At 44.9% G+C, this 17,183-nt stretch overlaps 5 protein-coding genes across 5 annotated transcripts; 2 read left to right on the top strand and 3 right to left on the bottom strand.

The window, feature by feature from the left end:
- The first annotated feature begins 2,775 nt into the window (after positions 1-2,775).
- LOC108032702 (carbonic anhydrase) lies at positions 2,776-8,902 on the top strand. The gene is made up of 3 exons (XM_017106680.3): positions 2,776-3,043; positions 7,715-7,873; positions 7,945-8,902. The coding sequence occupies exons 1-3, from the start codon at positions 3,010-3,012 to the stop codon at positions 8,562-8,564; spliced, it is 813 nt and encodes a 270-aa protein (XP_016962169.1). The 5' UTR covers positions 2,776-3,009; the 3' UTR covers positions 8,565-8,902.
- On the bottom strand, positions 8,889-10,461 carry LOC108032703 (tRNA-specific adenosine deaminase 1). The gene is made up of 2 exons (XM_017106681.3): positions 9,545-10,461; positions 8,889-9,484 (listed from the first exon to the last, which is right to left on the bottom strand). Exons 1-2 carry the CDS (start codon positions 10,414-10,416, stop codon positions 9,172-9,174), a joined length of 1,185 nt encoding a protein of 394 aa, XP_016962170.1. The 5' UTR covers positions 10,417-10,461; the 3' UTR covers positions 8,889-9,171.
- A 61-nt stretch (positions 10,462-10,522) lies between these two features.
- Positions 10,523-11,678, top strand: LOC108032428 (STING ER exit protein). Its single transcript, XM_017106250.3, has 4 exons — positions 10,523-10,743; positions 10,813-10,967; positions 11,030-11,335; positions 11,456-11,678. Exons 1-4 carry the CDS (start codon positions 10,623-10,625, stop codon positions 11,609-11,611), a joined length of 738 nt encoding a protein of 245 aa, XP_016961739.1. The 5' UTR covers positions 10,523-10,622; the 3' UTR covers positions 11,612-11,678.
- LOC108032465 (uncharacterized) lies at positions 11,640-12,316 on the bottom strand. The gene has a single exon (XM_017106290.3). The coding sequence runs from the start codon at positions 12,243-12,245 to the stop codon at positions 11,724-11,726; it is 522 nt and encodes a 173-aa protein (XP_016961779.1). The 5' UTR covers positions 12,246-12,316; the 3' UTR covers positions 11,640-11,723.
- Positions 12,317-13,227: 911 nt separating this feature from the next.
- On the bottom strand, positions 13,228-15,690 carry LOC108032392 (probable cytochrome P450 28a5). Its single transcript, XM_017106213.3, has 6 exons — positions 15,366-15,690; positions 14,899-15,145; positions 14,727-14,831; positions 14,108-14,657; positions 13,774-14,040; positions 13,228-13,695 (listed from the first exon to the last, which is right to left on the bottom strand). Exons 1-6 carry the CDS (start codon positions 15,551-15,553, stop codon positions 13,532-13,534), a joined length of 1,521 nt encoding a protein of 506 aa, XP_016961702.1. The 5' UTR covers positions 15,554-15,690; the 3' UTR covers positions 13,228-13,531.
- Positions 15,691-17,183: the final 1,493 nt, after the last annotated feature.

Genomic DNA, 17,183 nt, shown 5'->3' with positions numbered 1-17,183 from the left:
ATCACATGTGTTTAATAAAAGGAAATGTTATATGGAATTGGGTTGGTCTGCCACTAATTAAAACATAAAAGTTATGGATCTATAAATAATTTCAATTGGGAAGCCTTAAAAAATATATATCTTAGCCCAATAGATCATTAAAGTTTATTGAACAGTCGGAATACCCAATCTTGCAATCTTCATCATTTAGTGATTCCAAAACTCAATTACAACTACGCTTGGTGCAAACCAATTTAGACCAGCTCTGGAAATGCTTCTTGCTGCTTCGTTTCGTTTCGTTCTGATCTGCTCCTTCTCCAATTCAATTAGAGCGATCTAAGTGGGCCCCTTGCCGACCCAAAACTTTGCTGTCACATGGGCTCAGTTAATGCCCATTAACAATAATTACTCGACCTTGGAGTGGGCTGTCAGAGCGGGAGCTTAAATCAAATTCCCTCCAGATACATTCCCATTTCCATTTCCATTTTTGCAAAAGCGCCGAGCGCAATGCCAAAGGCGGAAGCGAGCGACTAGGAACTGCACGTGAGATGGGGTCGATGAGACGATTGGGGGTGGTGGCTATGGCCGGGGGTCTCGGGGGGCGGGGCCCACAGCAGAGCGCTGCAAAGCGCAAATAATAATGCATGGCTAATTAGAAAACAAGCTCGGTACAGGGAAAAGTGGGCGATAAGATTTAAGCCAAGTGCAAACAAATAAGATTTCACACGCGCCGCATTAATTGCGCATACGCAGTGTGGGCCCGGGGGGAGAACAGATAGCCCTGATCGAAGTCGCAGAGGATAACTAAGTTTACCCAGCCACCCAGGGCAGTGTTAGATTCTGCAGCCCATTTAGCCTATTGTGCAACGCAGGGAGAGCACAAAAACAAAGGCGGCACAGACTGGGAATTAGTGACAAATTTTGTGCTTAACTCGCTGAAGTGGCTTCGTGCTATGCGGTGACTGTGCCCAATGTACTAATGGAATAACATGAGCGCGTTGATGGAAATTATGGATCCCTTCGCCCCTGACCAGATCCGTCCGAAGCCACCTTCCCTCCCAACCAAGTCGCATGCAGAGAGAGAGAGCGGGCCCAGTTCCCCTGAAAAGTGCTGCGATTAGACCGGACCCATCCCCATTTCCCCCGCCACGATCCGTCGAATATATTGAGATATATGTGTACACTGTACGAATATGTAGATCTGTGTGCGTTGTCGAGCGCGCGATCGCGATCACGCTTTAAGTCCCACAGCACCAACAAAAACAATGCACAAAAGTTCAACAACAAAACCGAAAAAAAGAAAATTGCCGCATGTATGGGGCAATTTACAAAATGTCTACGCACAGTGGAAGCAGTGGGAGGTCTCTAAAAGTGAAAAACGCGAATTCTTCAGCACTTAGAAATCATTTCGATTTTATATGTATTAAACATCTTATGGTATCATATTATCACTGAGAATGTTTTAGACACAGATCAAAGCTAGACTAAAAACGCAAATTCTTGAGTATTTGAAGATTTTTAAGATTTAATTATTTACTAAATATCCTTATTCTTCCTATCATACCTATGCTCATTTTAACAATATATCGTATGATTAGACTTAATAACAATCTTAGAAATCATGCTGTTGTGAGATTGTTTTAAGCACAGATCTAAACTGAACTAAAAACTCGAATTCTTCAGTATTTGAAGATTATGTATTAAATATCCTTATTCGTCCATTAATCCTATATCATATTATTAGACTTAATAACAATCATATAAAACATGCTGATGTAAGATTGTTTTGAGCACAGATCTAAACTGAACGAAAAACGGGAATTCTTCAGGATTCATAAAAGTATTCGATTTTATTATGTATTAAACATTCTAAAATTTTTCCCGAAAATGCTTGAGTTCTTTAAAGGAATATATCATTTAATCATACTTAGTAAGCATATATAACACACTTTTGTAAGACTGTTTGTACAGTGCACACCAATCTAAGCGTAACTAAAAACACAAATTCTTTAGCATTTTAAATTTTTTCGATTTTATTTTGTATTAAATATCATTATTCTTCCTGGGAGCCTAGGTTCTTTACAATCATTTATCATATAATCAGTCTCAATAATAATCATACTGTTGTAAAACTGTTTTGCTTACTGCCTAACCCACTGTAGTTACACAACATCAAGTTTCAGACTTCTTAAATAGATATAGTTAATAAGTGGAGTACTTAGCTTTAATTAAAAAATGTATTCAATATCAAGCACCCGAAGATTGTGTAACTATCTATCTATCTACCTAACAGTTCGTTCCACTGAGAACTCCCAGGAATTGATCGATCTGCTCGACAGTAATCGATTAATGTTTTGCATTGTTGCCTTTCCTTACACTTCCGCTTTCTGACCACCGATCGCGTCCAGCACCCAATGCAGAGCCAAGGTCAGGCGGCTGGGTAGTGCAAAAAATAAAAAAACATTAGTGGACGGTGGACGGTGGAGTGTTTGGAATCGAACTCATTACGTATGCGCCCCATTGTGCGGACTCAAGTGCGGCCAAACTAAACTATTGAACCCGGCGGCGCTGTCAACGGTTCTAATGACGCCGCAGTCGTACCGCTCGCCCGCCTCCCCCTCCCCCTCTGGGGGGTTAAACAGTAGTTAAGTTCAGCGGCTCGGCGACTTTCACGCTCTCCGGCTCTCTCGCAAGGTGCGTGCTGTCCGCCTCGCAGTCGCGGCGCTGTCCCGCCGCCGCCGCCGCCGCCGCCGCTGCTCCAGGCGGCAGCGCTGCCCGCGACTGCCCGTCAGTCTACACTCGGCGGACTAACCCAACAGTCGGCGTTCCAACCCGCTGCGCGATTCTACTACTCGGAGATTCCACCGATTCCACCGAGTCCACCCTCCTCCCACAGTGCCTATAAAGCGAGCCGGGCGATCCCCAGCGAAAGTCAGACGCGTGCCACCTTCCGCGAGTGCAACACCCATATCCCAGTGTCCTTCAGGATCCCCCATAGGAAATAGAAAGCCAACCCCAGCAAAAATCAAGATGAGCCACCACTGGGGATACACCGAAGAGAACGGTAAGCTCTCGGCATGGTTCGAGCTTGTTTGTTTTGGCTTTTGGCAGCCTCCGGATTCCGGTTCCCGCTCTCGGTTTGTTTACCAGTCTCGTCTGGCCTTACGCCTCTAATCAGACATCGCCGTCTGCGGCGGTTCCGATTTTTGACTCACTTGCACACGCCGCGCATGCGTGTCTGCATAACCAGCTTTTCACTCCCCCTCCGAAGGGGGACTTGCACCTCTCTTATATCTCAAATCCTATGTATCTTTGGGCTGTCTGTGAGGAATTTTAACCATTTTGTTTTTATGACAAACTCGATCTATCTGGAAGTAAGCGTCACGTTCCCGAATCAGACAGCGGAGCCATTAAACGATAAGATATTGGCCAGATATAGACGCCACAAGCCTTAGCCTTGCCCAATAAAATGGCAAAACACCAAAAACAAGCCGGCTATCAGAGAAAGGTGTGAGTAAACCCTTAATAAATAGCCAATTAGTCAGATAATTCGGCGCAGAACGACGCTCTTCCCAGATTTGCCTTATCACAAAGGGCTTAGATTGCGGAGTAGGGTATTAGTGCGGCGGTAAGGCCGCGTCGGTTGCACAATGCTGTGAATTTAGATGCCCTGCACTTCGATTTCATGCCTCATAAGCTGAATCGCGCAAACAGACTTGGACATTACTCATGCATAATGGGCCTTAATTAACAGGCAGGGGAGCGGGTTTCGCGCGGCTATGGATCGGGGAGTTTCGCACGAGCTGGGTCTCGTGATCCGGTGCTTCCCACTGCCCCGCCAGTGGCCGGCGGAGGCAACCGCCTCGACTGGCAAACTAGTTCTCCGATCGATCGATTGTCTCGCCTTGTCTTCGCTGTGGGCTTCTGAGCACCCGGTGCCCCCCGCTCTTTGCCGCTCCGAAGGCTAGTCAAGTGCATGTTCTTCGTCCGCTAAGGACGCCGAGCAGACCGGTTCCAATGTCTTGGGCGTTATTTCCACACCATACAGCACCAATAACTAGAATATATAATATGCCACATATCAATTCAGAAAATTCAGAAAAAAACCTCGATTTTTGACAATTTCAATTGATTTGCTTAACTGCTTGTGATTGCTCTGATTGATTCGATGCCGATACTGATAGGTTGCGATTTTCCCGCGCCGCCCTGGTAACTTTCCAGCGCAAGAAGCGCCTTATCAGCCAGCTCTCCTCCTCCAGAGCCGAGAAACTCTGCGCCCCGCTCGTACATTCGTATTTTTAGCGGAGATTGTGCGATCAGTGCAGCCATCCAGCCATCCAGCCATCCAGCCATCCTTATCGGGGCGCACAGGTTGAGCCTAACCCCTGGGCACTGTCGGAACTGTCTGAATGGTGAGCGACACGCTTCCATCTGGACTCGGTAGATTACAACTCGCGTGTTTAGACGCGGAGATCAGTCAAGTGTCCCTCCATATCGCCTGAATAGATCGCCGGTGTCGTAACACCGCTTTTGGTTCCCCTACTTCTAAGGTCTGTATCTTTATGGAGAGCGAAATGATAAACCCATTTTTGGCAAACAAATGAATGAGTGTATCATTAGACTGTCATGGCCGCAATGATCGATGGCTTTATAATGTTCTAAAATTATATATTTCGGGTGACTTATCGGTTTCTCAGTAAGATCCAAGTTACTTGGGGTGCTTTTAGGCAAGGAAAGGTGTGTACCTAGAGCAACCATATATTTGGTTGCATCATCAAATGAACAGATAAAATCCAGGCCCCTTCATTAAGGCCAATATTTATTGGAGGGAAATCGGAAAATAGAACTGCGAAAACCATTTCTCACGCCAGGTAATCGTCAGTTTGATATTATTTTTGGCCAGCCATATTGGTATGCCATTCGCCTTGTCAACTCAGATATTTTATTGGGCGCCTGAAGAAAATTACTCGGATGATATCTGATTTTAAAAATGTACCCATAAGTAAGTGTTACTATATATGGATAGGAAATTTTCTCGGAAACACTTTAAAGTTTGGGATGTCGAGCGGGGCCTTTCATTAGGCCGCAATGCAGTTCGGTTAAGTACCCATTCCGCTTCCCCGACTTTATGGCAATTCAATTATTCCATTCGCGGTTTATTGTCACCATTTCTCACATGCAAACAAATAATTACAGGCAGAAATTTTAGCAGGTGATTGAGGGCTGGACGGGCGGCCCTTAGATAAACGCTGTGGAGGTGCCAGGCAGCCCAAGGGTAGGGCCATTTCTGGGGCTTCTTTCGGCCAAGGTGGAGGGTAAAAATAGAAGGGGTTGCTGCTTTTGGCCCGCTCAATTGAGTGGCTATAAAAAGCAATATGGCCCGGAGACAAGTGCCCCGGACTGCAGGCAGTTATATATCACCAGATACTGACTCAGAAATTCGTAATTCCGAGGTGGGGGCACTTTCCCCAAACCGGTCTGGGCCAGCACTTCCTTACGATCGTCCCCGGGAAAGGCACAAAACACGCGACACACTCATGCCTCCCTGCAGTTCGGACGATTCCCCTGTAGATATTATCATGCAAACCCCGCTTAGAATCGCTCAGCTCGTAAATTCGTAAATGCTAATTGCTAAATTTTATTTTGTCGTGTTTTTAAAGCCTTTTCGGGGCTGTCGTAACGAGCATTTCTTTATTCGTCTCTCGGGCCTTATATAAGCTCTTTCCTTATTTTAATTTTGAAATGTTTTTTGTTTCAAGATGAATACAATGTAGTTTTGTTCTGTTCTCTGGTTCATCGGGTTTTTGTGGAAAATGGGGAAACTGAGACTGCATTGCTTAGGGAAAATGCTAAATAGTTCCTAGAACTAAACGTTTCCGGAACAAGTTCTAGCAGACAGCTTTGGGTTTTTGCTTTTCCGTTTGCAGTAATTCAATTAAAAAATCGTTTCGATTTTATCACAGCATTAATGGTCACAATTAAGCTGTTTTCTGTGTTTTGTGATCTAAATTGAAACGAAATTGGCTGGGAAACGATGATATATGGTCTGGGGAGTGTGCGAAAGATAAGCTTGCCGTTAGTAAATGGCAGAGTTGAATGGGTGGAACAAAGGCCGTTTGATCAGCTTTTAGGGATCCGCTGTGTTTGAGCAAGTGCTCCGTTTCCTAGTATTTGTTTACTTTCTCTTACTTTTTCCAGTCTGCCAATTGTTATCACAGGCACTGCTAAAACGCCGCCGCCGCCAGGTGATCTTAAAGTATTTACAGCCAATGTCAGCAGCAAACTTGTTGGGCAAACAAAGACCTCAAGCCTGGACATTTAAATGAACAAAAGCCACCGCATTTCATATATGTTGATTTATATAAGTCTCCGAGCTTGGTGATATCTTTACTTGATGATTATAAAAGGCAGAGTGTTAAGTATGGCCGGAGCTGTGCGCCTGCCTGCTAAGTTATGAAAGGATCGTGCAGCGCCACTCTTCTCCAGCCATTGTGTGCCCCACACGGCGTATACGTGACTTTCATACGACATGTGGGCCCATGCCTCTTGGCAGTCACATGCATAAACCGTTTGCACCGAGATGGCGAGCAAAGAACTTGATTCCAGCTCCGATAAATGATAAATGCACTGCACCTGACTTTGCTATTCACTATCAGTTTTATGGCGGACTTTGGGAGTCGCTGAAATAAATATGGGAAGCTACAAAGCGGCTGACACCTTGAGCTCGGTGATCTATCAAATGACAAATGAGGCTTTGGCTCGGTGTCTTCGGGTTCGATAAGGCTGCCCGCTAGCCATCTAGCCAGCTAATATCACTGCAGTGGGGGTTCATTGCTATTTTTTTCGCTCTGGTTTAGACTAACAATAACAACCCCACCCCAGGCCCAAGTCAGCCCCCAGCTCTGCGGTTAATCTGCAGCGATCCTATCACATGACTCTTGGGCGTGCGGTCTTCGGAGTGATTCCACTGGCACGTGACGTGGTTCTCTGTGCCAATGTTTGCCCTGACTTTGCACACCACCGCCAGTAATTAAAAAGAGTCCATCGTAAAATGCAGCAAACAGGGGAGCAGCAAATACTTGTATTGCCTCAGCGGGTTGGTCAGATAAAGGCCTATGCAAATATTATTACTCCCAGTTGAGCAAACGATTACGCTGGCGACATGTTCCTAAGTAAATAGCAGTATATATCATGCCATAAATATGTTAAATATCTTGAAAAGTAAATATCTTCCCATTCTTAGGTTTAAATGAAAAGCCAACTCAAGATAACGAACCCTTTACTTCAGTTATATAGTAATAAACACACCTTAAATAAATGATTTATTACAAAAATGTAATAATGCAATATAAAAAAAGCTTTATTGTAGCATTACTCTTGACCTTTCTTGGTAGGATTGTTAAAGAACTTTGTTATTTACAGATAAATTATACTGAAGTACTCCTGGATTGCAAATGATTGAAATAAATTATTGAGTTTTGCCTAAGATCAATTAGCTTTGACAATAGTTTGATAGCTTTCTTGGGGATTAATCAAACGCCTCCATCAAGATTTGACTGGCTAGCCTAATGAGATATAAATTACCCCCAAAGGAACCTCGAATGAATTGATTTTACTTGATTTATTGTTTCTTATCGACGGATTAGCACGTGCCTAAGGCGGTTAATTTGGGAGAACAACCTAATGAGTTTACTGGCTGTGTACTTACCCGCCCCTTTCAATGTTCGTCTTTCAGGACCCGCCCACTGGGCCAAGGACTACCCACAGGCGTCGGGACATCGCCAGTCACCCGTGGACATCACTCCCTCCAGCGCCAAGAAGGGCAGCGACCTGAAGGTTGCTCCGCTCAAGTGGAAGTATGTGCCAGAGCACACCAAGAGCCTGGTCAATCCTGGTAAGGAATCTCAATCTTCCGCACCCGAATGTTCAAATGTGTTTACAATGAGTGATGGTTACTCATTCCAGGATACTGCTGGCGCGTGGATGTGAACGGCGCTGAGTCGGAGCTGACTGGCGGACCCCTGGGCGATCAGATCTTCAAGCTGGAGCAGTTCCACTGCCACTGGGGCTGCACGGACTCCAAGGGCTCCGAGCACACCGTCGATGGAGTGTCCTATGCCGGCGAACTGCACCTGGTGCACTGGAACACCACCAAGTACAAGTCTTTTGGCGAGGCAGCCGCCGCTCCCGATGGCCTGGCCGTCCTGGGCGTGTTCCTGCAGGCTGGCGATCACCACGCCGAGCTGGACAAGGTCAGCAGCCTGCTGCAGTTCGTGCTGCACAAGGGCGACCGCGTCACCCTGCCCCAGGGCTGTGATCCCGGCAAGCTGCTGCCCGATGTGCACACCTACTGGACCTACGAGGGTTCTCTGACCACGCCGCCCTGCTCTGAGTGCGTCATCTGGATCGTGTTCAAGACGCCCATCGAGGTGTCCGATGACCAGCTGAACGCCATGCGCAATCTCAACGCTTACGACGTGAAGGAGGAGTGCCCCTGCAACGAGTTCAACGGCAAGGTCATCAACAACTTCCGCCCTCCGTTGCCGCTGGGCAAGCGTGAGCTGCGCGAGATCGGGGGCCACTAAGTCCCGTAGGAATATGGTCGCCACTCCTTGGATAGTCAACGGATTCGAGTCGTATAATTAGTTGTTCGCACCCACATATCACATCCGTACGCCTCGAGCTGGAGCGGCTCATCCCACTGTTCAATTCTCGTCTTTAGTTCGTACTCCCTGCAAGCATACCTCCTACATGTGCATCCGTATCCGTATTCGCATCAGTGGATGTGTAGCTGTAACCTTAATTGTAATCGTACGTCTGTTCGTTTGTTTGTTCGTTAAACGTTTGCAAAATGACAATTAGATTAATGTTATTATGGTATTATAAACTAAATATAACACGCTTAGATGTTGCATATGATGAACCAGTTGCCCTTTAATTCGATGGCAAGGGGTTGCTTTACAGAAATTGTACTTTCATGCAACACTTCCTTTGGTTTTGATCGCCTTTAAAACGATATCCTTTGTGATGTCCTTTTTTCAAAATGGATAATTGGAGTGAGACATCAGCGGATTTATTTTTACCATTGCTTATTAAGATCGCCTTCCAATCCAATGGAATATTGATTGCAGCTCTTAAGCCAAGAAGTCACCAGCATATAAACATTTATTGTTTCACCCTCATTAGTCGCTGTCATTCATTGGGTACTGAAGAAAAGTTCAGCAATTCAGGCGGCTTTTTGGTCCATTGAAGGAAGTATTTAGCTTTTACTTGACGCCATGCCAACTGGTAATCTTCGGCCAATTCCTTACAAGCGGCATATGTCAACAGATCAATATCTGATAGGTTTTGATCAAACTTTTCGCTGAGCTTCGGATTGAATCTGAGTAGCTCCTTAAAAGTGAGGAACAGCTTGTACTTGCTGATTGCCAACGCAGCTTGTGGCGTGTTCACCTTTTTTTTGGTCACCCCCTGACGCTTTCCGTTTACAGAAATTTCATAGGGTCTGGAAATGATATAATTATTATGTTTTCAAGGTATATTATACGATTTATTAAGAACTTACCTTAAGACCTCCGGCACTTGGGACCAAGCCAAGCCAGTGGGCGAGGGTTGCCAGTCGGAGCGTTGCGAAAACTCAAAGGATACGCTAGAATCTATGCGTATCTGTGATTTTTGAGGCTGGAACCGCAGATTTTCGAAGGACTTGTTTTCCCAACGCTTAAAGATGGCTCTTTCTAGCGATTCCAGTTGCGCATCGGCACAACAAAAGTTCAGACTGCTGAAGTAAATGGGTTTGGAGATCAGGGAATCCAGTAGGGCACCCTGCACACCTAACACATTCCATCGGGCCATCTTATCGCTACAGGACATTGATAGGGTGCGCTCTCCACGACCTGGTTTGGTTCGCAAAGCTCCGGGTGTCTGCTGCATAGGATCGTTGTTCAAGTCACCCATTAACTTGGCGCCGGTATAGACCATGTCGGCTCCCTCATCCAATCGCTGGCGCTTGGCCAGTTGCTCTGATTCTCCTTCATTCTGGATGCACGCATCTCCGCAGGGCGTCTGAGTGCTCAGAAAGTGGAACTCCACGTGCTCATCCATGTCGTAGCTCCTAAGCTTACTGTTCCAGTGGAAGATCCTCTCCTGCTTCAGCTCCTGGTACAAGAAGCGGAGGAAGGCTCGACGGGCCAACACCTCGGCGTGGGAATCGTTGAGGACGAGACCACGGGAACAAAGTTTGGATTGCCCTATGCACTTGGTTCCGCATCCAAGGGCCACCAGTTGACTGGCCCCCGTTTGCCGGTTGAACTCTACTATGCCCGCCAAAACGGTCCATTGATTAGCAGAGGGTTTTCCTGTCTTTGGCAAGGACTCGAATTTTTGGAAACACAGCTCGGCGATATCCTGAACAGACGGTTTGTTTCTATCACACATTTTTGTTTATTTTCCCAAGGCACGAACCGATAACTTTGGTAATCGAGTGCAGCAATATATTGGCCCGTATTTACCGATAAATTCTGTTATCGAATGCAGAAATCAATTGCGGTATTTAAGTATTTCTTGCAACATATGTTTGTTGGCTTTGAATCGGAATTACAAATTATTTTGTAAACAAAAAGTAAACTTGGGATAATTGAACCATGCCCAAAGTAGTATCTCGATCGATTGTCTGCTCGGATACCAAGGACCAGGAGGAGTACAATGAGGAGAAGCCGCTGAACATATACTACTGCCTGTGCAACAAGATGGCTTTGATTCTGGGTAAGATTAGGTGGAACACCATTTCATAAAGTGAGGTTTCACAGATTCGAGTAATACCACTATTCACAGACTGCACTCTGGACCAGTTGCCCCTTCGGGAGGTGGACAACGCCCGCGTGATAAATGCCAACGACCATGCCAACAAACTCACCTACAACCCCACTCCAAAGATGATCTACATTAGGCGGAAAAGCAGGGGCATTGAGAAGCAGTACCGCTATAAGGTGAGCCACCCGCTCAGTATGCTCCAAATATAACATATTGTACATTGCTTACGATCCTCCAGTGCCGCAGCTGCAATCTCCCGCTGTACTACCGCCACAGCCCCGACTCCCATGTGACCTTTGTCATGTTCAACGCCCTGGTCCGCAACAAGGGCGAGAGTCCCCTCACCCAACTGCTGAACTCCGAGGCCTTGGGCAGTGCCAAAACATCGGCTGCCAAGCCAACACCTTCCACAGGCCCCGATGACTCGGGCATAGTGGATGCCAGTGGCAAGAAGGTCATGGTCACCAGGCACACCAAGAACATGGGCAAGTTCAGCTCGGTCACGGTGTCCACCATCGACGAGGAGGAGGACGAAATCGAGGCGGTAAGCTGATCACCGAAGTTCGTTGTAAATGGTGCACTGGCCTTCCTTAGAATCTAAAAGGACCTTTTCATCATTTACAAAAGGCTAACATTATTAATTTATTTTTTTATTTACTCTCAGCGCGAGATTGCCGACAGCTATGCGAACAATGCAAGGATCATCGAGAAGCAGCTGCAGCGTAAGGGCGGAAAGCTGAGCGACGTGGGTATCAAAAGCAAAACAGAGGAGGCACCACCGCCCCAGAAAAAGCAACGCGGAACGCTGCTGGAAAGATAATTTCCTTGCTCTTTTCAAATACAAACAATTAGTACAGGATTGTACTTATTATTAATTTCAACTTAAACACCTTGAATGCTACCTCTTCCTTGGAAAACGTTTACTATTTTAGTTATAGCACACGCAAATACCTCGGCCACTTTCTATTCCGTCCTTTGGGAAGCAAGCAGGGATGCTGCTCAAACAACTTTTGAAGTCTACTCTCGGCGTGTTCGTGATTGAAAACCGAATCCTTGACAAGGCCGCATTGGGGACACAAGTTGTACTGCGATTCGGACTCCTTAATTTTGGCGGGTCGCATTAGGGTCTCGAGAACTTGCTTCATCCGGCTGGTGGTACGTGGCGAGTTGTGCATATCTGTGAGGGGACGGCGGCTGCGTTTCGGAGTGGAGGGGCCCTGCTTTACGACTGCCTTTTGCTTGCCCCTGACCAAATCAAGGGCTCGATCCGCCCGAGCTTTGGCCAGCTGCAATTCGAAAGGCGTCTTGGGAAGGCTAAGGATATAATCGCTCCAATGATCGCGCAGCTGCTTCATTGCCTCCTCGTCCAGTAATAAGCTGGAGCGGTTGGATGCCGTGGGATCCAGCTCTGAACTCTTGATGCTGTTATTTTTAAAGGACATTTTTACAGACATTTTGTGGAAATCAGATTATTACACACTGAAAATTTAACAACAAACTGATTGCCTATACGTGGCGTGAAAATCCCATCCCAAGTTATAATTTATAAACATAAAATTAAAATAAAGAAAAAATAAGGAAACTAAAATCCTATTTTAAGTATTCTTTGGGACGGCTTACACTTTTTATACCAGTTACTCATAGAGTAAAAGGGTATACTAGATTCGTCGCAAAGTATGTAGCAGGCAGAGGAAGCGTTTCCGAACCCATAAAGTATCTATATTTTTGATCAGGATCACTAGCCGAGTCCGTCTGTCCGTATGAACGCTTAGATCTAGGAAATTATAAGAGCTAGAAACGCTAGACTTGGCATGCAGATTCCTGGGCTTTCTGCGCACGTTTGTTGTGCATTGTGGCACGTGTTGTGCCACGCCCACTCTAACGCCCAAAATATGCGAAACAAGCTACTTGTAAAATGCCCGGCCTATTATATAGTAATTGATCGAAGCAGTTCGGATCAGCTCATTTGCTGTTACCGTTCAAGATAAATAAATGAAACAATACTTTCAGTTTCGTATATTATTTTTATTATTAATCGTATGTTATTATTATTAATAATCGAATATTGTTAATATTTTATGTGTAATAATGTAATAATGATAAATGAATAGTGAAATTTAAAAGATGGCCTCGAATTTAGTTTTTATAAACAGTGTTTTAATTATGTTGATTGGTCAAATAACAACATCTCAACGAACTAAGGGTAGTGGCAATCGAACCTTCAACATACTAAAGTTTTGATATCAAAGTTTGTAACGAAAAGTGTTCTTAAATTTGACTAAATAAATACCCTTTGTAAATGTCTAAAATCTACCCACCAAAAAAATTTATTTAAACTTCTTACAATGGGATTTTATATTGCAATGCGCCGAATGAGATATTGTATACTTTTTTGGAATGGAATCCCCAGTGATATAAAGAAGTTAACAATATATATATATACAACAAAATCGGTTTTATTTGAAAAACAAAAATGTTTAGTTATTTAGACAATTTCAAATTAAACATTTATTTTATATTTAGCAAGAACATATGTGTTAATGATTATTTATGATACAAGTCGAGTGGATCTGGATAAGTAAAGTATTTGATCTGGTGCAATTTTACCTTGGGATTACTTATGGAATTGGAGTAAGGTTTTAAAATATCAAACTATGGATTTTTAAGCTAAAGTAAACTTTCCCACTTCTAGGGTTTTGATTTCCAAGATATCAGGGCTCGTACGGACGGGCGTGACTATCTAGAGTTTTTCCAAGTCCAACCAAATGCCGCCGTGCAGAGTAATGAAGAATTGGACTGGATCGAACTGATTGTCCTGGCGGGTTTTGGGGTTTATCTTTACGTTGAACTTTGAGATCAGTTCCACAATGGCTGCCTTGATCTGGGCTGTGGCAAATCGCATTCCTAGAAAGGACATATAAAATGAAGTAATTAATTATGTTATAAATTATGTGCCATAGAATCCTATTTTTAATCACTTACCAATGCACACGCGAGGCCCGTCTCCGAAGCCCATGTAGACACCCCGCTCCCTGAACGTTTTCACCGCATCGGGCTCCATGAAGCGTTCCGGCTGGAAGGACTGGGGATCGGGAAAGAACTCCTCATCCACCATGAAGGAGTAGTGGGGTATGACAACGGTGGTGCCCTTCTCCACCACGAAGTTGGGGCCGTCCCTGTTGGGCAGCTCGATGGATTCGGTGCATAGCTTGTTGGACGTGAAGGCGGGCGGGAAGAGGCGGATGGTTTCTGCAAGTGCACGGAGATCCAAGTACTTATAAACACGAACTATGGCCGCAGGCAGGACTAGACTCACCCTGCAGACACGCGTCCAAGTAAGGCAAGTTGTTGAGCTTGTCGAAGTCAACGAAGCCGTCCTGCAAGTGGGCGCGGATCTCCTCGCGTAGCAGCTCCTGGGCCCGCGCATTGCGTCCCAGGTTGAGGAGCATGTGGGCCAGCACCGTGGCCGTCGTCTCGAATCCGTCCAGCAGGAAGGTCATGGAATAGGCCAGCAACTGGCGGTTGTCCAGCTGCTGCCTCTCGCCGAGCTGCAGGATGTAGTCCAGGAAGTCGGACCTCTCGAAGTGCTCGCCGCCAGCCGATTGCTGGGCGCGACGGGCCTCCACGGCGCTGGCCATCAGGTCGAGGAAGAAGCGTTCCACCTTGAGCGGTATGAAGCGCAGTTTGAGCAAGTTGCTCAGCGACGGAAAGGTGCTGGTCAGCATGAAGAAGAGCACGAAGGTCAGGGGCTGGTTGAACAGGTCCTTGGTGTTCGCCAGTATGGGGGTGGGCTTGTCCGAAAAGCTTTCGGCGCTCAGGCCCAGGACGCAGTCGGTGACCGTTTCCGAGGTGAAGCAGAGACTCATCTGTGGGCAGCGGAGTAAAATTAAAAATTAAATTAAATTAAATTACAAATATTTGTATATTTATCTCACATGCTTGGCATTGATGCCCTCGGGGGAGCCCAGTCGCAGTTGCCTTTCCACCCACTCGCTCAGCTTCTGGCACACCTTCTTCGTCACCGGGTAGACAGTCTTCACCTGGGAAGGTACAAGGAGCATTCATTTATAGACGATCTGCGCGCCTGTGGATGATGCACTGCCTCACCCGTCCCAAGGTCAGACCAGGAGTCACGTCGGCCCGCCTGCTCTTCCACTTCTCGCCGGTTAGCGTCAACGGGTTGTTGGCGAAAATAAAGTCGCTCCTCTCATCCACGGTCTTGGACAGCTCGTTGTCGTGGAAGTTCGAGAAGTTGGACACCAGTACGCGTCGCGCCAGTTGGGGATTCAGCACCAGCAGCTGTGGAGTTCGGGAGCCAAAAATGCCCACGGCGTCGTACTTGTGCTTGTACTGCCTAAGAATAGCAGGTTAGTTAGGGCAAATTACTAAATAAATTTAAAAATATATAATAATATAAAAATAAAAAATATTATAATAGATTATATTAATCTTAGATTTTAAGTATATCTTTGTTACATAATAGAATTCTGTTTATGTAGTTTGTGGTAATAAAACAGAGAATAATTTTTCACACCTCTGGTAATTTAAACTAAAACACCTAAGGTGAATCCTACCTGTAGATGTCGGTCAGGTCGTAGATGGCATGTCGCCTCATGGCGAACATGTTGGGGTAGTTGCCGCACAGAAGCTGCGGCTTGGGACCCGGCACGCCCCGCTTTCTCCAGTAGTCGTGGTTCCACACCAGAACAGCGTACAGCAGTGCCGCCGCCAAGAAAACCAGGATCAAGGTAAGCAGAAGCATTCTCCACTCCGTTGGACTCTGCCCTCGCACGCGAAGAACTCCGTGTGGCGTCTGCAGCAGTCCCAGAAGCGGAGCTCTATTTGTACCTGCCGTCGGATGCGATCCTCAATCCCCGGTAGGAGATTGTCAAATGGGTTGATCCAGCAGAAAGCTTTGCTGGTCGTAGGGCAAGCGACAGTGGGATAGCAGGTTGCTCCAAATACTACTTCCATATTTTTGATAAGAGCCAGGCAGTATTGCAGCGGTCAATCGCCGTATCATTTGTTTGGTGGCGGAAAACATTTGGTGGCGAAATAGGCCAAACAAAGCTTTTGTGCACTTGAAGAAATTGCACGTTTTTGGAAGGTATAAGTAAAGTTGAGGGGCCTTTAAAAAACTAGTACCTGTATTAAGATAGTTGAGCTAGTTAGTTTAGTTAGTTAGTTTGAAATGAATTGATATGTCTAGCATTAAGGTGGTCAGCCTTGGGTGACGAAATTCATTAAAGAAAGCTTTTTACATTTACAAAAATTTCTTTTGTCGAATTTCCCGTGTTCTTTACACAAATTTGTATCTATTGGAATTTGTATACCTTGCAGAGGGTATAATGGTTTCAGTCAGAAGTTTGCAACGCAGTGGAGGAAACGTATATACATATATATTCTAGATCATTAATAGACGAGACGATCTAACCATGTCTGTCTGTCTGTCCGTCCGTCTGTCCGTCCGTTTTGAAGCTTTCAGGCTGAAATATTCCCAAAAGACTTCATTCTCTTGCAGGTGGTATATAAGTCGGAAACAGCCAGATTGAACCATGTCTTATATCTCCCATACGAATAATGGAAAAAATATTTTTAAAAAATTATATATTTGGTGTTTTTTAACAAATAAACTTCTACGCTTGGAAACTTGTATAATTAGTTTTTAATTCCGAATTATATTTAATTAAAATCGAACGACTATATCATATAGCTGTCATAGGAAAGATGGGAAAAGGGTGGGAAACTAATATGAAGCAAATTACAGTTTTGACTTTTTTTTATTTTTTAATAATAATAAATTAAATTTAGGTAAATAATTTTAATAATTATGAGTATCTATTGGGGGTTTCTGATCCTATTCCAGATTGATTTGAACTGCACATTAATTTGCAATTGACTTTCGGATGTCCGTCTGCAAGGACTGTACATATATGTAAGCTATAAGTTTCTCCGCGATGTCCTCTAGAAGGAGTTTTTATGATTTTAGAAAAAATGACTATTTAGTTTAACAAATCTTGGTTAGATCATCAGAAACATGGCTTTGCTTCGCAATATGATCGATGACAGCAATGGTAACATTTCTAGCATCAAGTCGTCATTGAACTATTTAGTCTGACATCCATATAAAATCAAAGAAATTATTGCAATTGTATATATAATTTCATGAAAAACATTATTTTAGCTGCCCAGGAATTCCACAGTTAAGCACTGGCATGAAATCATCGCGCAGCCAGTGATGATTTTGATCAGTGATGAATCGCAGGAACTGCCTATGTGAAAATCATCATTACTTTTATTTAAAGCAGCGCTGATTGGACACTCTGTTAAGATGCCTAAAAAGCGATGAAGAGTACTGCAGAGCAGATGTTAAATCTTAACAGTGACACTTA

This window comes from Drosophila biarmipes, chromosome 2L (assembly GCF_025231255.1).
Source record: "Drosophila biarmipes strain raj3 chromosome 2L, RU_DBia_V1.1, whole genome shotgun sequence".
Classification (NCBI taxonomy): Eukaryota; Metazoa; Arthropoda; class Insecta; order Diptera; family Drosophilidae; genus Drosophila; species Drosophila biarmipes.
The sequence above is the reverse complement of the archived record's forward strand: the minus strand, read 5'-3'. Positions and strand labels throughout refer to the sequence as shown.

Bases quoted from the DNA above. Each gene is read 5' to 3' on its own strand.
- LOC108032392 (XM_017106213.3), bottom strand. From the start codon at position 15,553: ATGCTTCTGCTTACCTTGATCCTGGTTTTCTTGGCGGCGGCACTGCTG. The intron at 15,146-15,365 runs GTAGGATTCACC...TGCTATTCTTAG, and splicing joins GACCTGACCGACATCTACAG to GCAGTACAAGCACAAGTACG. The intron at 13,696-13,773 runs GTAAGTGATTAA...TGTCCTTTCTAG, and splicing joins CGGGCCTCGCGTGTGCATTG to GAATGCGATTTGCCACAGCC.
- LOC108032465 (XM_017106290.3), bottom strand. From the start codon at position 12,245: ATGTCTGTAAAAATGTCCTTTAAAAATAACAGCATCAAGAGTTCAGAG.
- LOC108032703 (XM_017106681.3), bottom strand. From the start codon at position 10,416: ATGTGTGATAGAAACAAACCGTCTGTTCAGGATATCGCCGAGCTGTGT. The intron at 9,485-9,544 runs GTAAGTTCTTAA...TATCATTTCCAG, and splicing joins CAAGTGCCGGAGGTCTTAAG to ACCCTATGAAATTTCTGTAA.
- LOC108032428 (XM_017106250.3), top strand. From the start codon at position 10,623: ATGCCCAAAGTAGTATCTCGATCGATTGTCTGCTCGGATACCAAGGAC. The intron at 10,968-11,029 runs GTGAGCCACCCG...ACGATCCTCCAG, and splicing joins AGAAGCAGTACCGCTATAAG to TGCCGCAGCTGCAATCTCCC. The intron at 11,336-11,455 runs GTAAGCTGATCA...ATTTACTCTCAG, and splicing joins AGGAGGACGAAATCGAGGCG to CGCGAGATTGCCGACAGCTA.
- LOC108032702 (XM_017106680.3), top strand. From the start codon at position 3,010: ATGAGCCACCACTGGGGATACACCGAAGAGAACG. The intron at 3,044-7,714 runs GTAAGCTCTCGG...TTCGTCTTTCAG, and splicing joins GGGATACACCGAAGAGAACG to GACCCGCCCACTGGGCCAAG. The intron at 7,874-7,944 runs GTAAGGAATCTC...TACTCATTCCAG, and splicing joins CAAGAGCCTGGTCAATCCTG to GATACTGCTGGCGCGTGGAT.